Below are 17522 nucleotides of genomic sequence, written 5' to 3'. Positions count from 1 at the left end.
AGCTTCAGTAAAAAGCCACTCGACCCTGGAAACGGTGAGGCATTTCCACAGAAGAAGCAACAACATCCCGGCTACCATACCGACTACATACAGTTTAGAATTTCGACCAGTTCCAGTGTAAAGCCACTTGATCTGGAAGGTACAAAACGTGCTCACACCCGTTCTCTGTCCGTTCCAGTGTAAAGCCACTTGATCTGGGAAAGTGCAACGTTTTCCACCCGTTCTCTACCCGTTCCAGTGTAAAGCCACTTGATCTGGGTAGCTGCAACGTTTTCGACCCGTTCCGGTGTAAAGCCACTAGATCTGGGAAGCTGCAACGTTTTCGACCCGTTTCAGTGTAAAGCCACGTTCTCACGGAAGTACTTGAGGTTAGTCGAATTATATTCATTTTGTATTTGTTTTCATTTTTTTACTCTGTTTCGCTATTTTCAAACTTTCAAGATATCAGATCTAGTATTTGCATGTTGAATTTGTTTAATTTATTTTTGGTTAATACAATGGCAATTGGTAACGTAACAGCAACTACGCCAACAATCATTTCAGTCAGAACTTCTAATAATTATATTAATTGTGAGAAAGCTATCAAGCTTATAAATGTTTTTAATGGGTCCTCATCAAAATTACATTATTTTATAGTTTATGTTTATTTGATTTGTACAGAATTTGACCCAGAATTGCCAATTTTACCATTTATTTTAAAAAGCAGGTCAAAAGAAATCACTTCATCTGATCGAGAACATAATATATTTAGTCCAAATAATATACACGACAATCAAGTCCGAAGTAATATTATCAACTTCACCGAAAAGATTGATGTTCGTAAACTAAAATTAGACCATCTCGATAAAATATTACAAACAAAAATAAAGGATATTCAGCATATTTCGCTTTCGGTTAAAACAAACAAACCGGCAGACGCTCTGTCAAGTGTTCCAATAAACCATATCTATCGAAAAGAAAAGGAAGTTGCCGAATTTCAGAATGTTAAAGCTAACTTGGTTTTAAATAATTTTTTTTTTATACTTTAACGAGTAAGTCTTAGAAGTTAATAATAAAAATATTTTATATCTTTATAATGAGAATAACACAAATTATTTTGAAATTATAAATGATAGTTCTCCTGGTATTGGTGACTCAGATTTTGAAAAATAGTTAAAATCAAACAATACCACTGCCTGGAAAATTTTAATATCTGTCGACCTTTTCTTCTTGATAAACAAAGGAAATGCTAACTGTTATTATAGATAATTCAACGAAATTGGCGCAAGCTTTATTTTAACCGTATGCTATTATATTTTGTAATGCTATTAACTGAACGAAGTTGAAGTGTAATACGGCAAGTAGTAGATATGAGGTTTCATTATCCATATTATAAAGGGATTTTAATCAATAACTGCAACATATAATTCGATTGCCTTGTGGTACACTTCATCTATGGCCTTCTCATAGCAACAAAAGTAGAATGAGTTATTGCCGGTTGGTTTCTTTGTTTCATGTGGCCCTACCTGCCCTGTGCGTAGCATATCCAGAGAGGCTCTACACTACAAGCCAAAACTTCGAAGCTGCAAAAGAAGCCCTTCTTGGACACTACAGCTTCGGTCTTCAGGAGGGAGGTGTTGTGGCGAGCACGCCACTGTGTGTGTTTTTATTTCAATATCTAGACTACATTAGAGATGATAGACACCCACGCTGATAATTTCGAGGTGTCAGTGATATGTTCCAGGACTATGAAAGATTTTAAGAAATAGTTTGTATTCATTAATTTAGTATCGTTTTGTACCCTAAGCTGTTAACATCTCAATAAACTTGTGCATTTCCTTCAGAGTTTCGTTACTTAATTCTCCAACGAACACACATCATCTTATACAGAATAAAAGTTATAGGTATGTCTTAGTGTAATAGTCCAATCAACATCCATTTTCTCGTGGAATTTTGAGAATCAAGGTCGATTTCCTTGAAAATTTGGATTTAGGTAGTAATTATAACCTTTATCAAAATGTACCCTACGCCGAACAGGGCGTGGTCTTACCGCTGATGAGTGGTCTATGTGCATTTTTATGTTAATGAATAGATACGGAAAGAACCAATTATTGTTTTACTTACATTTAATCTAAATATATTGTTATGATCTGCTTCTTATTAATTTTATATTAATTATTATTTATTTGATTAATTATTAATTGTCGCAAATCATACATAAAAAATGAATAAAAAAATCTCAGGGTGCCTTTTTATAATATTAAAAAATGTCTAAATTATCTTACGTTATACTTATCTTCTCTCGTGGTTTCAGTATCTCTTAGTTGATCCTAATCGGGATAAAATAGGAAAAAGAAATAAAGCAAAAATATAAAATAAACATACAGAATTGTCTTTTATTTATCAAAATCAATACTCTAAAAATCTATCAAATCTAAAACCTGTGGACACAGATGTCCGAATGAAATTTTTACCACTTAAATTTATTCTAGTTAAAAAAAAACAATTTATCGGTTTGTTCCCGATGACTTTGGTACAACAAAATAAACAAAACCAAATTATGTATTCGCAAGATTAGCTATACTTCCTATTTACTTTTTGAAATATTGGAATTTTAATTCCTACGCTTTTTACTCAAAATTTTAGTTTCCGAACATAAAAATATCTTTCACATAAGTTGACTGACCTTTTGCTTCACTCACTCTGATGTCTTCTCGTGACCCAAAACAGCTCTCCCTCCTTGACTATGTTAAAGGCTACCCATCAAAGCCTTCTCCGCTCTCCAGCTTCAAAACTATCAGCATACCAGCACCAATTCTCCAACGAGCCAAAGCCTCTTTTGACCAGTACTCGATTCACACAAACTCCAAAAATTCTCTGCTCTCCTTCTCACAATAATACAGAACCAAAGAGGTATTTCGTCTCAATTTGATCTGTCTCTCGTTCCACTTTTCAGCACTATTCTCCACTATTAAACAACCACTGGTACTTGCTAACTACTTATCCACGAAAACGTCGAACTGCTCCTCAGCGATGCCAATAACATACTGCCTTCTTTTTCAAATTCACTCAACATTCAAACCACTTTTCCCCTTCCAAATTGCCAAGAATCAGAAACATTTCCTTTTTTCCATTCGACAAACAAACAGTCATTTTCAAAATTATTCCGACCCTCCTAATTACTTTCGGGGAACCCTACAACATTTACTCGGGTTGAAACAAAGATATTAAAATTCCAAACTTTCTTTTAAACCATTTTTCTAGAAAATGATAATTACCTCTACCTGTAGATTCTATAGTTCCCGTAATAAACAATATTTTTCCATTTTAAAACTAAATACATCGTCCTTTTCACTTTAATTATTCACAAAAGTCTTTAATGGTTCATAGGAAAGCTCATTAAAAGATAAATCTACTTACATCCAAACTAAATTCTAATAAATATTTACAGATCAATATACAGGGTGTATCAAATTTATGTGCCCGCGTTATTTAAAAAAAAAATTTAATTTAATTTTCATTTTGCCTTTGATTGATAAATTGAAAACACAATAATATATATAAGCCGTATTTTTTATTTCTAACGTTATAATTAGCAGTACAAAAAATGCAACATGTTAAAATATACAACTCCAAGTGGTAAATTCTCATAGGGAATGATTTAAATAAGCGACAATGTATAAGTACAATCTCATAATATTTTCCAAGAGAAAAACCACAAATATTATTCACTAATGACTAATCGTTTCTTATAGAAGACTTAACAGTCAAAGTGGAAAGAAAATTGGTTTATTCCGGGAGAGGTAGCGGAAGCTGTAGCTGTAGGACGTAAACGGAATGAGAGGGTGCAATTTTGATTAGCTTTCAAAGGATCATTACTAAATGGCTTTTTATAAAAAGAACTCAATGGGAAACTGTCTTGGCTGTGTCCAGACGGAAAAAGGAAAAAAACAATCAAAATATTATCATCTTTATTTGAGACACGTAAAAATTTTCCAAGGTGTAAAACTAGATAAATGGATAACAATGGTACGAACATAGAGACTTGCAACTTCTTGCATTGTCTTCAGGATGCCGTCAGAAAGAAAGTCTACAAAGAAAAATGGGTGGAAATGCATAACTGTATTTCAAAGTGCATAACAAGCATCCAAAAGTGCATAAGCATGTCAAAATCAGTATATTATGATTATGGGCCAGATTTTGTTATACTTGTTATACTTGTTATATTGTTTTTGGGGTCACAGAACACGAGTACGCAATAAGAATCGACCCCCGATGGACCTGGTGCCCAGGGTTACTACTAAGGAACGGCATCTGGAGTATTGAGGGTTTTCGGCAAAAAATTGATGCAAATAGCTAACTCGGTGGTTTTTGGGATCGCTGAACACTAATACATCATTAGAACCGACACCCGAAGCACCTGGTGCCTAGGGTCACTGCTGAGACACGTCATCTTCTGTAGTTTTGAGGGTTTTCGATACTAAATTGATACAGATTACTCAGGGGTTTTTTGGGTTGCTAAACACGAATATGACATCAGAATCGACCCTCGGAGCATCTAGTGTCCAGGGTAACTGATTACGTCATCTTCTAGAATTTCGAGGGTTTTCGGTCGCGTATTCGTGTTCAGCATCCCAAAAACCCCCGAGTAATCCATTTGCATCAATTTAATGTCGAGAAGCCTCGAAATTTCATAAAGGCTGAAACACGCTGAAAGTCCTCCGTCTAAATATTTGAGAATTCCGACTCAGTTTAAAGTTGTACACTTTCGCTACGCCCTGTATATCGATCTTCCGCATAGGCAGAGTATGGCGTTTTTCAATTCTCACGGGATTTGGATGTTTATTTCGGTTTTTGCGATTCTTTGAAATTTGGTGTACAAAGGTGCCCCAAATTGTTTATATCCTACAAAATTGTAAACGGAATATTTTTCAAAGAGGTTCCACGTTAAGTAGGGACTCAGAGTATTAAAAGGTTTTTATGATATTTACAGTTTTGGTTTGTCGGTTATATGTTCGTCGGTATATCCAAATAGCTAGAGGAAGAACCCCTGCTATGCTCTAGACTGTTGCAGTCTAGAAGATGAAAGATTTTTATGACTTTCTCAGACACAAATTTATTGAGGGTGTATTGCAACCGGAAGGCTCAACCTAAAATAAGCCGATGTCTTTAGTAATATTGGTTCTAAAAACTAACTGTAATATTGTATGAGTCATCGCATTTCGTGTAAACTCGAGGGATTTTGTTATTGCGAAGTTTAAGTAATTGTAATTGGTTGAGGGTAAAACCATCATGGCGTTCGAGGGATGTCTTGAGAGTTTTTCTGACCATTTGATTGGTAGAGAAATATCTGGTATGATTCCTATTGGTCTAAGTGAGAAGTCACCTTTTTTTGGGAGAGGAACCCAAGTTTGAGAAGGATCGAGTTAGCGGTCCTAGAAATCAGTTCCGTAGAAGTCACCATCAAGTGAAGTTGAGTGATCAGTTCTCCCAGGGCCATCATCGAGTAAAGTTTAGTTTTGGTTCCTTAGCTCATGTGAGTTGAGTTCCATTGAGTTGTTTCGGAATGTAGTTTTCCAGTTTCCCAGCCGGCTAGGTTAATTCCAGCCCGGCGATGGTGATGGTGTATCGTGAACCCCGGCGATTTTCCCGCTGTTTCTAAGCAAATCGTCGTTACCATTTTATACCAATGTTGGTATCCATTAATTTCTTTTAAGCAGTCAGAACCAGAAGTAGGAGAGAAGAGTTTCAATTTTCTCATTACTATGTTTAACAGTGCAGTTAAAACATGTAGTATGCTCACATACTTTATTTTGATCAAAATTAATGAACTTTCATTAATCACGTTCGAGTCTAACTAAATAATTTTATTCGAGTAAAAGTAAAATTTGATCCAGTTTAACCAACTTTTAAACTATTTATCTTCATGTGAAAGCTGAATTTTTCTATAATAATGTTTGTTTATAAACAATGTACTGTTTGCTGTTTGCTGTAATTAACGACAGTGAAGTAAGTGTTTCGCGAGTGCAATAGCGCCTTGGACTTTCGAATCAAGCTACGAGGAAGAAGCCAGGACACTAATTGTTAAGGTATAATTTTTATATTTGTAAAACTGTTCGTTTCATCTTAGATTAATTGGTAATCTGGTCTCTAATTATAACAGAGAGATCAGAGATTAATTTTTTTGTTTTTAATAAATAATGTTTGATTTTCAACATATAATTTATTTTCTTCCCTTCTCTCTTGAATCGTAGGAACAACAAAACATTGACTGAGTATATAATTTTGAGTATAAAGTGAAGGAGGTAAGTTACATTATAACATTTTGTATATTATGTATATCATTTTATTTGACTATGTTTCTTTGTTTTATTTTAATTTATCTTTCTTTGTTTTATTTCTATTTTTTTTTTGTATAAAGTTTGGTTTCCCTTAGGTAACCAATGGCGCCCAATATTTTATTTTTTGTATTTTTCTATATTTTTTATTTCACATCCATATTCCGATTTTTCTATCTTTCTAATTTTTCTAAGCTAATAAGAATATATCATAACATCTATTAAAGAATCCACTCCCTAAAATCTCTGAGACAGTAGCAACCGAGGTACTTAATAAATTATGTAGCACGAATTTTGTCCAATTCTTAATTAGTCATGTTTCATAAAACAACAGGGGCTATCTTTTGTCTTACATTAAAATGGCCCCATATGACTTCCATTCTTTGTCGTGTTTCATCAAATGGCTTCCATGCGTGGGGCTGTTTCATAAAATTAATTGTGCTACAAGGCATGTATCCACTATGTTCGCGCTCCTCTTGCTCTTTGCGCTCCTGCAACTGCTCCACATAGTGGATACGTTCTCGCTCCCGGAGCGAGCAACGATGCGCGCTTACCGTCAACGCTGCAATCGGTGGCGGTTTATGTGTAGAGGAGCGCATGCCGTATCAATTGAAGCAGTTGCAGGAGCGCAATAGGTTCGCGAACATAGTGGATACATGACTTAAGATGACGTGCATATCAGTGACCCTGGGGACTAGGTGCCCAGGGTCACTGATAGGTTATAGGGTCAGTCTGATGTCACATTCCTGTTCAGCAACCCTATAACCCCCGATTATATCTGTTCGTAAAAATTTATTAACGAAAACCGTCGAAACTCCAGAAGATGACGTGCCTCAGCATTAACCCTGGGTACCAGGGGCTTTGAGGATGTGTTCTGATGACGTATTCGTGTTCAGTGACCCCAAAAATCCTCTGAATAACAAAATCTGGCCCTTAGATATACCGATGTACTCATTTTGGCCATTTGACTAGCCAAATCTAGTTTCTAGGTATCAAAAATTAAGCACAAAAGGGAGAAATGCGAATAACTTATAAAAAGCGGCAACACCGCAGAAATGACTCTCGGATGCTGTATTTTTCAGCGGTGGCGCCCAAAATCCCGACAGCCAAAATCCCGACAGCCAAAACACCGACACGCCAGAATCCCGACACGATAGAATCCCGACAGGCCAAAATCGTGACATGCAACAATCCTCGCATAAGTAAAAATTCCGACTTTTGTTTAATACTTTTAATACAAAGTACTTTTGTTTAGTAACAAAAAATAAAAAACAGATGGCCATAAACAAAAAACAAGAAATAAATGTAATTATATGTTAAAAAGAAACTTATCAAACCTGTCGGGATTCTGGCGTCGGAATTTTGGACTGTCGGGATTGTGGCTGTCGGGATTTTGGGGTAGATACATTTTTCAGGATATCCAAAATAACAGAAGTGTAATCAGGATGATCCTAATGGGGGGGGGGGGTTACGTCCACTTGAAGGTCTCTGGGGGGGTATGGAATAATAATGGTGTTAAGCGTATAGAGCTCAAAGTACATCCAAAAGGGGGGGGGGTTATAACCCCTAAAACCACACCCTGGTTACGCCTATGCAAAATAAAATAAGAAGAGCCTTTTCAGACGAGGAAACTGTGTCCGAGATAGGTTTATTTGAGACGCAGATATTGCATTGACTCATATAAAGATTTTTAGACGGGGTGCACGACGCATACAGTATGCGAGGTACCCAATTCTGTATCTCGGTCCTTGAGGATATTGTGTACGAGATACAGAATGTGTGGAGGCTGCAATATCGCATTCAGAGGAATGCTCGTCAGTATGAAGTATGAAAATACAGTTCAATGCGGTTATATTTTTTTCTACTGCAGAAATCTGGCAAAAAATTGCGAGAAACACGACCTGATACAGAAAGGACAAAAAGAATGCTAGAAATAGCAGAGATGAAAACATTGCGAAAAGTCGATGGTAAGACACTATGGGATATGGCTAGAAGTGCAGATATACGACGGAGATGCAAGGTGGACAACATTAATAACTGGGTGAAAAGCAGAAGAGTAGAATGGAACGACCACATAAGCCGAATGACAACAAATAGAGTAGTACATAAGGATGCCGAGAGACGGTTTCCCAATAGGAAGGCGATCAGTGGGAAAATCACGAAAACGAGGGAATGACAACTTACTGAAGGCACATTGAAAAACAGACAAAGTCATGTCTACAAAAAGAAGATGAAGAAATCTGGCGATGCTTTATTCCATAGACAGGGATTTGGCTGTACTTGTACCAAACAAATTAATTTGCCATTATGAAATACAGCACCCTCCATTATTCAACAATATAATTCAGAGAAGAGAACACCTTCTTTCTTTCGTTGATGATTCGCAACTATTCGACTATTCGTCAGAAAATCGTGCGTCTGTGGAATGTGGTACAAGGCAAAAGTATCCGTATCTGAAAGCGTTCATGTGACATAATATTTCTTCTGCATCTGGCATACAGATTTAGTCGCCGGCGACAGAAAGGACCAAGATACAGAATTCGGTATCTCGTATAGTATATACGTCCCGTGTGAAAAGCTCCATTTGAGTCTAGATAAAAGCTGCGTCTCGGATGCAGTATCCTCGTCTGAAAAGGGTCTTACGTGAGGGTCTACAATGCCCGTATTTATAGTCGAGTCTCAAGACCTCGTCGCGTCTCGTAAACTAAACACAAATGTTATTCAAGGTCAGTCTCGAGACTCGACGCGGTCTTGAGACTCAAGACTTAACTATAAAAATTGGCATACGTCAAGCGATCTGTCTCAAGAAGTGTGACCTCTTTGATTTTCGAACATGAGAATACCTTAATCTGGGAATTTCATGTCCTTTGCTGAAATTTACTTTGGTGTGTGTGTGTGGCCGAAATGATTTAGGGGTTCCATACTTAAAACTCACCCTTCTTCTTTCTTCTTCTTCAGGTGCCATCTCCGCTACGGAGGTTGGGAATCATCATAGCTATTTTAATTTTTAAGGCAGTAGCTCTACATAGTTGTTTTGAGCTGCATCCAAACCATTCTCTCGGGTTCTTCAGCCATGAAATTCGTCTTACAATTTCTATCCAACTTTGGACATAGGCCTTCCCCAAATCTTTCCATTTCCGTCTGTCCTTGGCTGCGCTTTTCCAGTTAGTTCCTGCAGCTTTTACAATATCGTCCTTCCATCGCATCTGATGTCTTCCTCTTCTTCCTGTCCACGGTCTCCAGTTTTGTATTTCAGCATTCCATCTTTTATCTCCCTGTCTCGCATTGTGGCCCGCAAATCTCCTCTGTTATAATATATTCTGTTACATTTGTTACTTTTGTTTTCTCTCTTATCCATTTGTTTGATTTTCTGTCTTGCATAGTTTAAAACTGCATAAAACTGCAAAACTGCAAGAAAAACTCACTCTGTATACACTGTATAATTTGCATATTTCTAATTTCTATAAGGACACTAAACCTGTGAGACCACGATAGTTGTACCTGAACAACACCTTCTGTTTCTGTGAATATAAGAAACAGATAAAAAATATTTACGATCGGGTAAATCGTATAACATGCAGTTTAAACTTTTTATTCCAAAATAATTTTCTCCTGTTTATAGTTTTGTAATTACATTTATTGCTACATCCTGTAATTAAAACAAAAGAAAAATCTACAATTTCCTTTCACGTCCAATACTATTGTTTCAAAAACGGAATCCCTTGATCGTAACCGTTCAATAAATACACTTACAAGCGTTAATGCCTTACCCCACTAATCATTGGTTCGAGAGTACACTGTAAACATGCAACAGCCAGTATCTACAGTCAAGGTCTCTTCGGAAATAATACCAGTCCCACCGATAAATTTAACAGTGTAGCCGAGTAGATTAATTCATTGGCCCAAGTCCACATCGCAGCAAGCTGCTACGTAACATAAAAGCATCGGCTAAGCCTTGGGGCAACAAACTGACAGAGACAAACGACCTTTCCCTCACAGACACAACAAAGACAGAAAATACTATTTCGTGAATAATTTTCTATAGATGTTATTGAGGCCAAACAGAGACAGAAAGGGAGTTCCTGGAATTGGAAACATATTTTGATGGATCAGAGAGAGATAGACGTATATTTTTAGTACCTGAGGGAGATGGGAGAATGCGTTGAGTTGAATTTTTAATGATATATAAAATGATGTTTATGTGATAGTAAGGGTGCGTCTGATATCTGTTGGGCTAAAAGGTTTCGTATGTTGGTCTGTCCTGAACTAATGAAAGTGTTAATAAGCATTTCATGTCTAGAATAATAATTGTTCGTTCCCAAATGAGCTTTAAAACTTCATTAGGCAACTGTCTCTAACAATAATATTAATTAAACTGATTTTAAGTCTTTAGACGAGGCAATGAAGCATTAAATAGCCCAAAACCTAACAATTTTTTGCAGTTGGATGAATCTCAATGAAACTTTTTGTATTCGATCCGTAAGAGCCTTAGGAAACTTTGTGAACAAAAATGATGATGACGAATCTAAGCACCCTCGCAGATGATATTGTAATAGTGACTAGGGGAAAATGCCCCAGCGCTGTTTCGGATCAGATGCGATGTGCCCTTCATTACATAGAAAACTGGTGTCTGAAAGAAAACCTCTCCGTGAACCCTTCCAAAGGTAAATTGGTAGCCTTTACAAATAAGAAGAAGCTTACTGGACAGAGTGAGCTGAAATTATTTGGAGAGGTACTGGAAAGAACCAATGAGGTTAAGTATCTAACGAAACTTAATTGGAATACTTATATTAACAATATAACCAATAGGGTTAAGCGCCTCTTTGGCAACTGCAGACGAGTTGTAGGTAAAACCTGGGGATTGAAACCAAAGGTAATGTGTTGATTATACACATCAGTGATACGAGCGACATTTAGGTACTTTAGTGGAGTAAGACGGATTTGCAATCTTATGTAACTACTCTCACCACCTTACAAATTAAAGCGCTTCTAAATATAACAGGAGCCTTGAATAGTACAGGAACGTCTTCATTAGAGGCAATCACAGGCAGGGCTGGTTCTAGGGTTTTGAGCGCCCCGGCAAAATAAAATTTGGCGCCCTTTCATACAAGAATATACCTACAAATTTACGGAAAATATAAAAAAATAGAAGAAAAGGCAAGAAAATAAAAATTTCACTATAAAGAACTATGTGAAAATATTTTTTTTGTTTTGATTCTGGCCTTGGTTCAGAACCTTTAGCTACGTAACTACATATAAAATTATTATTCGTTCATAAGTATAAAATTGCCCAGTATACACTTAAAAATAAAGAATAATAAAAAATAAAGCTTACAAATAACAATGCCTACTTACTATGCCTAGGTACTTACTATGTCAATAAATACAACTATATTAATTTTTGTTTTTTTTGTTTTTTTTTTGTTTTTTTTTGTTTTTGTTTGTTTTTTTATGTTTTTTTTTTGTTTTTTTTCACTACGGTAAGAACTAAATCCGATTCATCCTCGCGGATATTTAGAACCTCTTAGTGATTTATTTATTTATTTATTTTTTATTTTTTTATTTATTTATTTATTTTTTTTTAATTTTTTTTTTTTAATTTTATTTTTTTTATAATATATTTTTTTTTATTATTATTTTTCTTAATCTTTTTTTTATTAATATATAATTTTTTTTCGAACATACATAGGTTACAAAATAATATAATTAATTACAGGAAATATCTCATTCATACATTACATAATACAAAGGAAATACCTATTCATTCAAACGATTAGTTTTACATTCACACTTTTAATTTAATTTTTTGAAGAAATGTCATAATTAGTTTAAAAATTTTAATGTTATCCTCACTTAATAGTACATTTAAGTCTAGGAGAGTACTTAAACCTGCTTTCAACAATTCTTGTAGCAGCCACATACTTCCATTGAGATATAAGGGACAGTTAAAAAATATATGATTTAGATTAGCTATGCTAGTTCCACAGTCACATCTGCCTGTTGGGAGAACTCCAATTTTATGTAGATGCTTCGGAAAACATCCATGATCTACTTTTAATCTTAGGGTGGTCGACACTGTATTTCTACTTAGTGCAACAGCTTTGTAAAATTGGTTAACAGCTACTGTTGGTTGTAATTTAAACAAATTAGTGCCTGTACTTTCACCGAACTGAATCCAACGTCTATCCCATTTACATTTAATATGCTGTTTAACGTATGCAAAAAGATCACATGTGTTAAGTTCTTCAATCAATATTTGAGGGTACTTTAGTGGATTTTTAGCTATTGAATCCGCAATACTATTACCTAATATGCCTGAATGTCCCTTAACCCACACAAATTTAACACTATATGTTGAAGCTGATAATTTTAGTAATTGTTGTAATATTTTTAATATAAATATATTGCTGTTAATTGTGACTTTAAAGTTTTGTAATGCATTTATTACTGATAGTGAATCACTGCACACAACAATTTTGTTCCATTGTTTCTCACAACACCATTCAAGAGCTTTATATATAGCACGTGCTTCGGCGGAAAAGATGCTGGATTGATTATTTAGAGTAAATGCTTTTTTTAAATTTATTTTTGGTACAAAGTAAGCACTTGTTGTACAGTTTACTGATTTTGACCCATCTGTATAGATCGTAGTGTAATCTGAATAATTACTTAAGATTTCCTTGAGAGTATTATGACAAAATTCAGTTTGGTATTTAGGAATAATAATATTTGTAGATAGAACGCTTGTTAAGTGTGGTATATCCAATGATTCCCAAATAAGGTAGCAAGGAGAGTTTGTTAAATTAAGTTCATGGCAAGTTACAAATGCTGTCACTAGTAGTGGAGAATTCTTTTTTGCAAAGTGTGTAGATGTTAAATCAGCTGTATTTAATTGACTAATTATTTTTGCATTATACGTGCAGCGATAATGTTGGATTAGGAAATATTTGCTTGCCAAATATTCTCTACGTAATGAGAGTGGGTTTTCAGAGGCTAGAACCAGTGTAGCTTCATTTGGAGTGCTTTTCATCAACCCTAACACATTTTTCAAAGCTTTCAATTGGATTCTATCAAGTTTACGTAAATTACTTATGCTCGCTGATCCATACACCAAACAGCCGTAATCTATAATAGATCTAATATAGGCTCGATAAAAAGTCAATCCAGTAGTTTGATCTGCACCCCACGATCTCTTACAAAGCATTTTAAGTAAATTAATGCCTTTTTCGCAGCGACTAATTGTGTAGTGAATATGTTGAGTCCAAAGCAGTTTTCTGTCAAGTATGACACCAAGGTATTTAAATTCCGAAACAATTGGAATAGTATTGCCCTGTAAGCATACTGTGCAATCTCTAATAGGGTGTTTTCTAGAAAAGAATACTACGGTACACTTTTGGTACGAAATATTGAAGCCATTTAACCAAGTCCAGCTATCAAGGTTGTACATTATATGTTTCAGTTCAGTAGTACATTCCGTATATGTTTTCTTCTGTGAATAGATGACAATATCATCAGCATACTGTAAGCAGACAATATTGGGAGACCATAAATTGTGCAAATCATATGTGTACAGATTAAAAAGAAGTGGACTTAGAACAGCTCCCTGTGGAATACCCTTTGATGTAATCATTGGTCCTATGATACTATGACCTGCTCGAATGGATACATTTCTGTCTTTATATAAGTTTGATAGTAAATATGCCATGTATTTTGGAACACCAAGAAATACAAGTTTATCACAGAGTATATTCAAATCAATATTGTCATAAGCACTTTTTATATCGATAAACAATGCACCTGTGGTCATAGAATTGGAAAAACCAATTTGAACATCTGTAGTCAGACGTACTACTGCATCCATCGTACTACACCCTTGTTTATAGCCAAATTGTGTTGCTTGCCTCCTTAACCAAGTTTCCATTCTCAATTTTAGAATTCTTTCGAATGTTTTGAAAATGCATGACAACAATGTAATTGGTCGATATGAATCCGGATGATCTTTATTTTTTCCGGTTTCAGAATTAATATAACAAAGCAATCATTAAATTTGTAAGGAAATACTCCAGTTTGCAAGATACAATTATAAATATGCAATATTAATCTTTTAGCCAGCATACCCATTTTTTGTAACATAATATACGAAATATGATCTGGACCTGGGGCTGTGTTTTTGGATATCTTAATGGCATATTCCAGTTCGGATGCTGTTATTTCCTTTAGTAAATAATGTTCTTCTGAAGGTGCTCCTGAGTGAGGTATATGTTTGTCAACAAAAGGTGGACATAGCTTCTGTAGTATATCTTCTGCAACTGAAGAGGGAGCATGTTTAATATTTGTATTTTTGTTGTTCAATTTGTTCACCATCTTCCATATTTGAGTTGATGGACAGCTAGAGTTAAGACTGGAACAAAATTGAATCCATGTACTTCTGGCTTTCTGTTTAAACATTTTTTTAGTTATAGCTTCTATCTTTTTATATTCAAGAAAGTTATTCAGAGTGGATGAGGTTTTGTATAATTTAAGCGCATCCTTCTTAAGCTGTAATTGTTTGGCACATTCATCATCCCACCAAATCGGTTTTTGTCTATGTTTAGGAATGAATGGTACGTTTTCAGGGATAGAAGCTTCGGCGCTTGTATTGATTGCTCTATTCAGAGTAACTGCCATTTCTTGACAGTTATCAGAGTATACAACATTCTTTAATTCAATTTCAAGAGTGCTCTGAAATAATTCCAAGTTGGATTTCTTTAATCTCCATTTCCTTGTTGGATAGACAATGGTAGAAGGTACATCAATATTTAATTTGATGGAAATAATGTAATGATCAGATCCAAGAGTTCTATCCAACGTTTGCCAATGAGCTATGGCAGCTAATCCAGGAGTTACTAACGTTAAGTCTACAGCTGATTTTGTGGAGCTTGGTGGAGTAATTCGGGTTGCTGTGCCATCATTTAGAATTATTAAGTTCGTATCACCTAATGCTTCAATTATTCTATTGCCATCAATGTCATTTTTTGGAGAACCCCATACCGCATGATGGGCATTGAAGTCGCCTCCCAGTATCGTCTCTCCTTCAAGTGAGCAACACCAATGAAAAAGACGTTCCCATTCCCGGATGCTTAGATTTTTATCAGCTTTATACAACGAAATTATATTAATTAATCTGCCATTAAAATCAATTTTTACACCACAAATTTCTAACGTACCAACATTTATAACATCCAATATTTTATAAGTATGCATCCGTAGGCCTAAAAATATAGCTACACCTCCAAATCTGCGACCTTGGCGATCTTTTCTAATAACTTGGTATCCTCTATAAACAATGTTGTGATTTGTCTTATAACATGTTTCCGATAAAATTGCAATGTCAATATCATTAGAATACAAAAATTGTTTAAAAGCTTGTGCATTAGATACAGTAGAACGACTATTCCATTGTATTAAATTTAAATTCTTTAAACTATTATGTGCCATTAGATGTGGATAAATTTTCTAATAACTTTGAAATTTGCTTTTTAATTAAATTTGGATCATTATGAAAACTAGCCTTCCAATTCGACACATCGGAAAGAAAGCTGAATATTATATTAGAAATGCCTTCAACTATTTTTTCTTTATGCATCATAAACTCATCCCTATAAGGGTTTGGTAAGATTGACGAACTGGCCGTATTCTTTTCAACTTTTTCATTATCAATATTTTCGCTCTCATTCAGTCTTCTTTCTTTTAACGATTCGGAGGTGTTACTAGATATGGAATTTCTTCTCACAACTCTCGGTTTAGAGATACTGCATACTGATGGTAAATTGACATTTCTAGAAGGTAGTGGAGGAAAACTGCTAGAATCATTAGCCAACAACGAGAATTTATTACTAGTAAACACGTTTGAATAATAATTTGGATTACTGTGAACTTTTTCAGCTTCCTGAAACGATATATTTTTTGTTGCCATAATTTCCTTAATTTTTCGTTGTTTACTATATTCTGGACACTCTCTTGACAATGCCGAATGTTGCTGATTACAATGTAAACATTTGGTTACCATAGAACAATCCGTATTACTATGGTTTTCACCACAGTTTTTACAGCGCTCCTTCCCTTTACATTGTTGTGTCATATGTCCGTATCTTAAGCATCTTTCACATTGTATAACGGGATATATGTACGGTTCCACCGGAAAAATACAACTATTGATTATGACTTCTTTTGGTAAAGAAGATCCAATAAATGTTATACATACAAGTTGCCTAGCTACTAGTTTAATATCATTTGTTTCTGTTGTGATTCTACGCTTTAGTCGTTTTATTTGTTTAATATTACTATCTGGATTCTCAGCTTTAAGTTTTTCTAATAGATATATTTCTGTAAATTCTGTGTCAACTGAGCGTATTAAACCACGACGTTCCACAAAGAACTGTGGGATATAAGCAATTAAATTGTTGACTTCTAAAAAGTCGCTACTTACAATATTGTTGGCCGATGATGCATTATTCAAAACTACTTTAATTTTATTCCTACCAATAGATTTGATTTCAGCAATGCTACTTTTGAAATTATTTAAATGTAAATAATGTCCAACTCTGATAGCATGTAATTTTCCAATGTTCTTGTCGGTAGACTCAATATAAACAATAAATGGGCCTGAATCACTTAAGCGGTAACGAATATTTTTGTCATAATGTAGTTTCTCAGCACTAGGAATATTGTCTTTATAATTATTTTTAATTGGAACAGACTCACCAGAAATATCCTCAATTATTGTTCCACCCGGGTCATCAATCTCCTTTCTAACCGACATATCACCAAATATAATATGTTGTCACCACTATACAGCTGCAAAATGTGTCTACTCTATTAAAAAGATCAGACAAAACTTGAAATTAAACTTTAAAATGCGAAAGAACTGAAAAACACGTATTGGCAGTTTGACAGTTATTTGACAATATGTGAAAATATATTTATTTAAAAAATAGTACAATATTTATTATTTATAACTGATCCAACATATGACATAGCATAAGGAAGTTCAAACGACTAAGGAGCTAGATAAAAGATAAAGATAAATGCACATTGTCAACAAGCAGAAAAAAATGTTAATAATCTTGTACAATACCAAAAAAGATGTTGATTGTGCGCAGGATATAGCTGCATCCCCAATGACTAAATTGAGGGAGTGGCATCCATATGGCATAAAAAAAGCAG

At 34.8% G+C, this 17522-nt stretch overlaps 1 protein-coding gene across 1 annotated transcript; it reads right to left on the bottom strand.

Annotated features, from left to right (window-relative positions):
• Positions 1 to 15783: 15783 nt before the first annotated feature.
• Positions 15784 to 17118, bottom strand: LOC126888514 (uncharacterized). The gene is made up of 2 exons (XM_050656856.1): positions 16322 to 17118; positions 15784 to 16192 (listed from the first exon to the last, which is right to left on the bottom strand). The coding sequence occupies exons 1-2, from the start codon at positions 17116 to 17118 to the stop codon at positions 15784 to 15786; spliced, it is 1206 nt and encodes a 401-aa protein (XP_050512813.1).
• Between the last annotated feature and the right edge of the window lie 404 nt (positions 17119 to 17522).

The sequence above is a fragment of the Diabrotica virgifera genome, chromosome 7 (genome assembly GCF_917563875.1).
Source record: "Diabrotica virgifera virgifera chromosome 7, PGI_DIABVI_V3a".
NCBI classification, from domain to species: Eukaryota; Metazoa; Arthropoda; class Insecta; order Coleoptera; family Chrysomelidae; genus Diabrotica; species Diabrotica virgifera.
The sequence above is the reverse complement of the archived record's forward strand: the minus strand, read 5'-3'. Positions and strand labels throughout refer to the sequence as shown.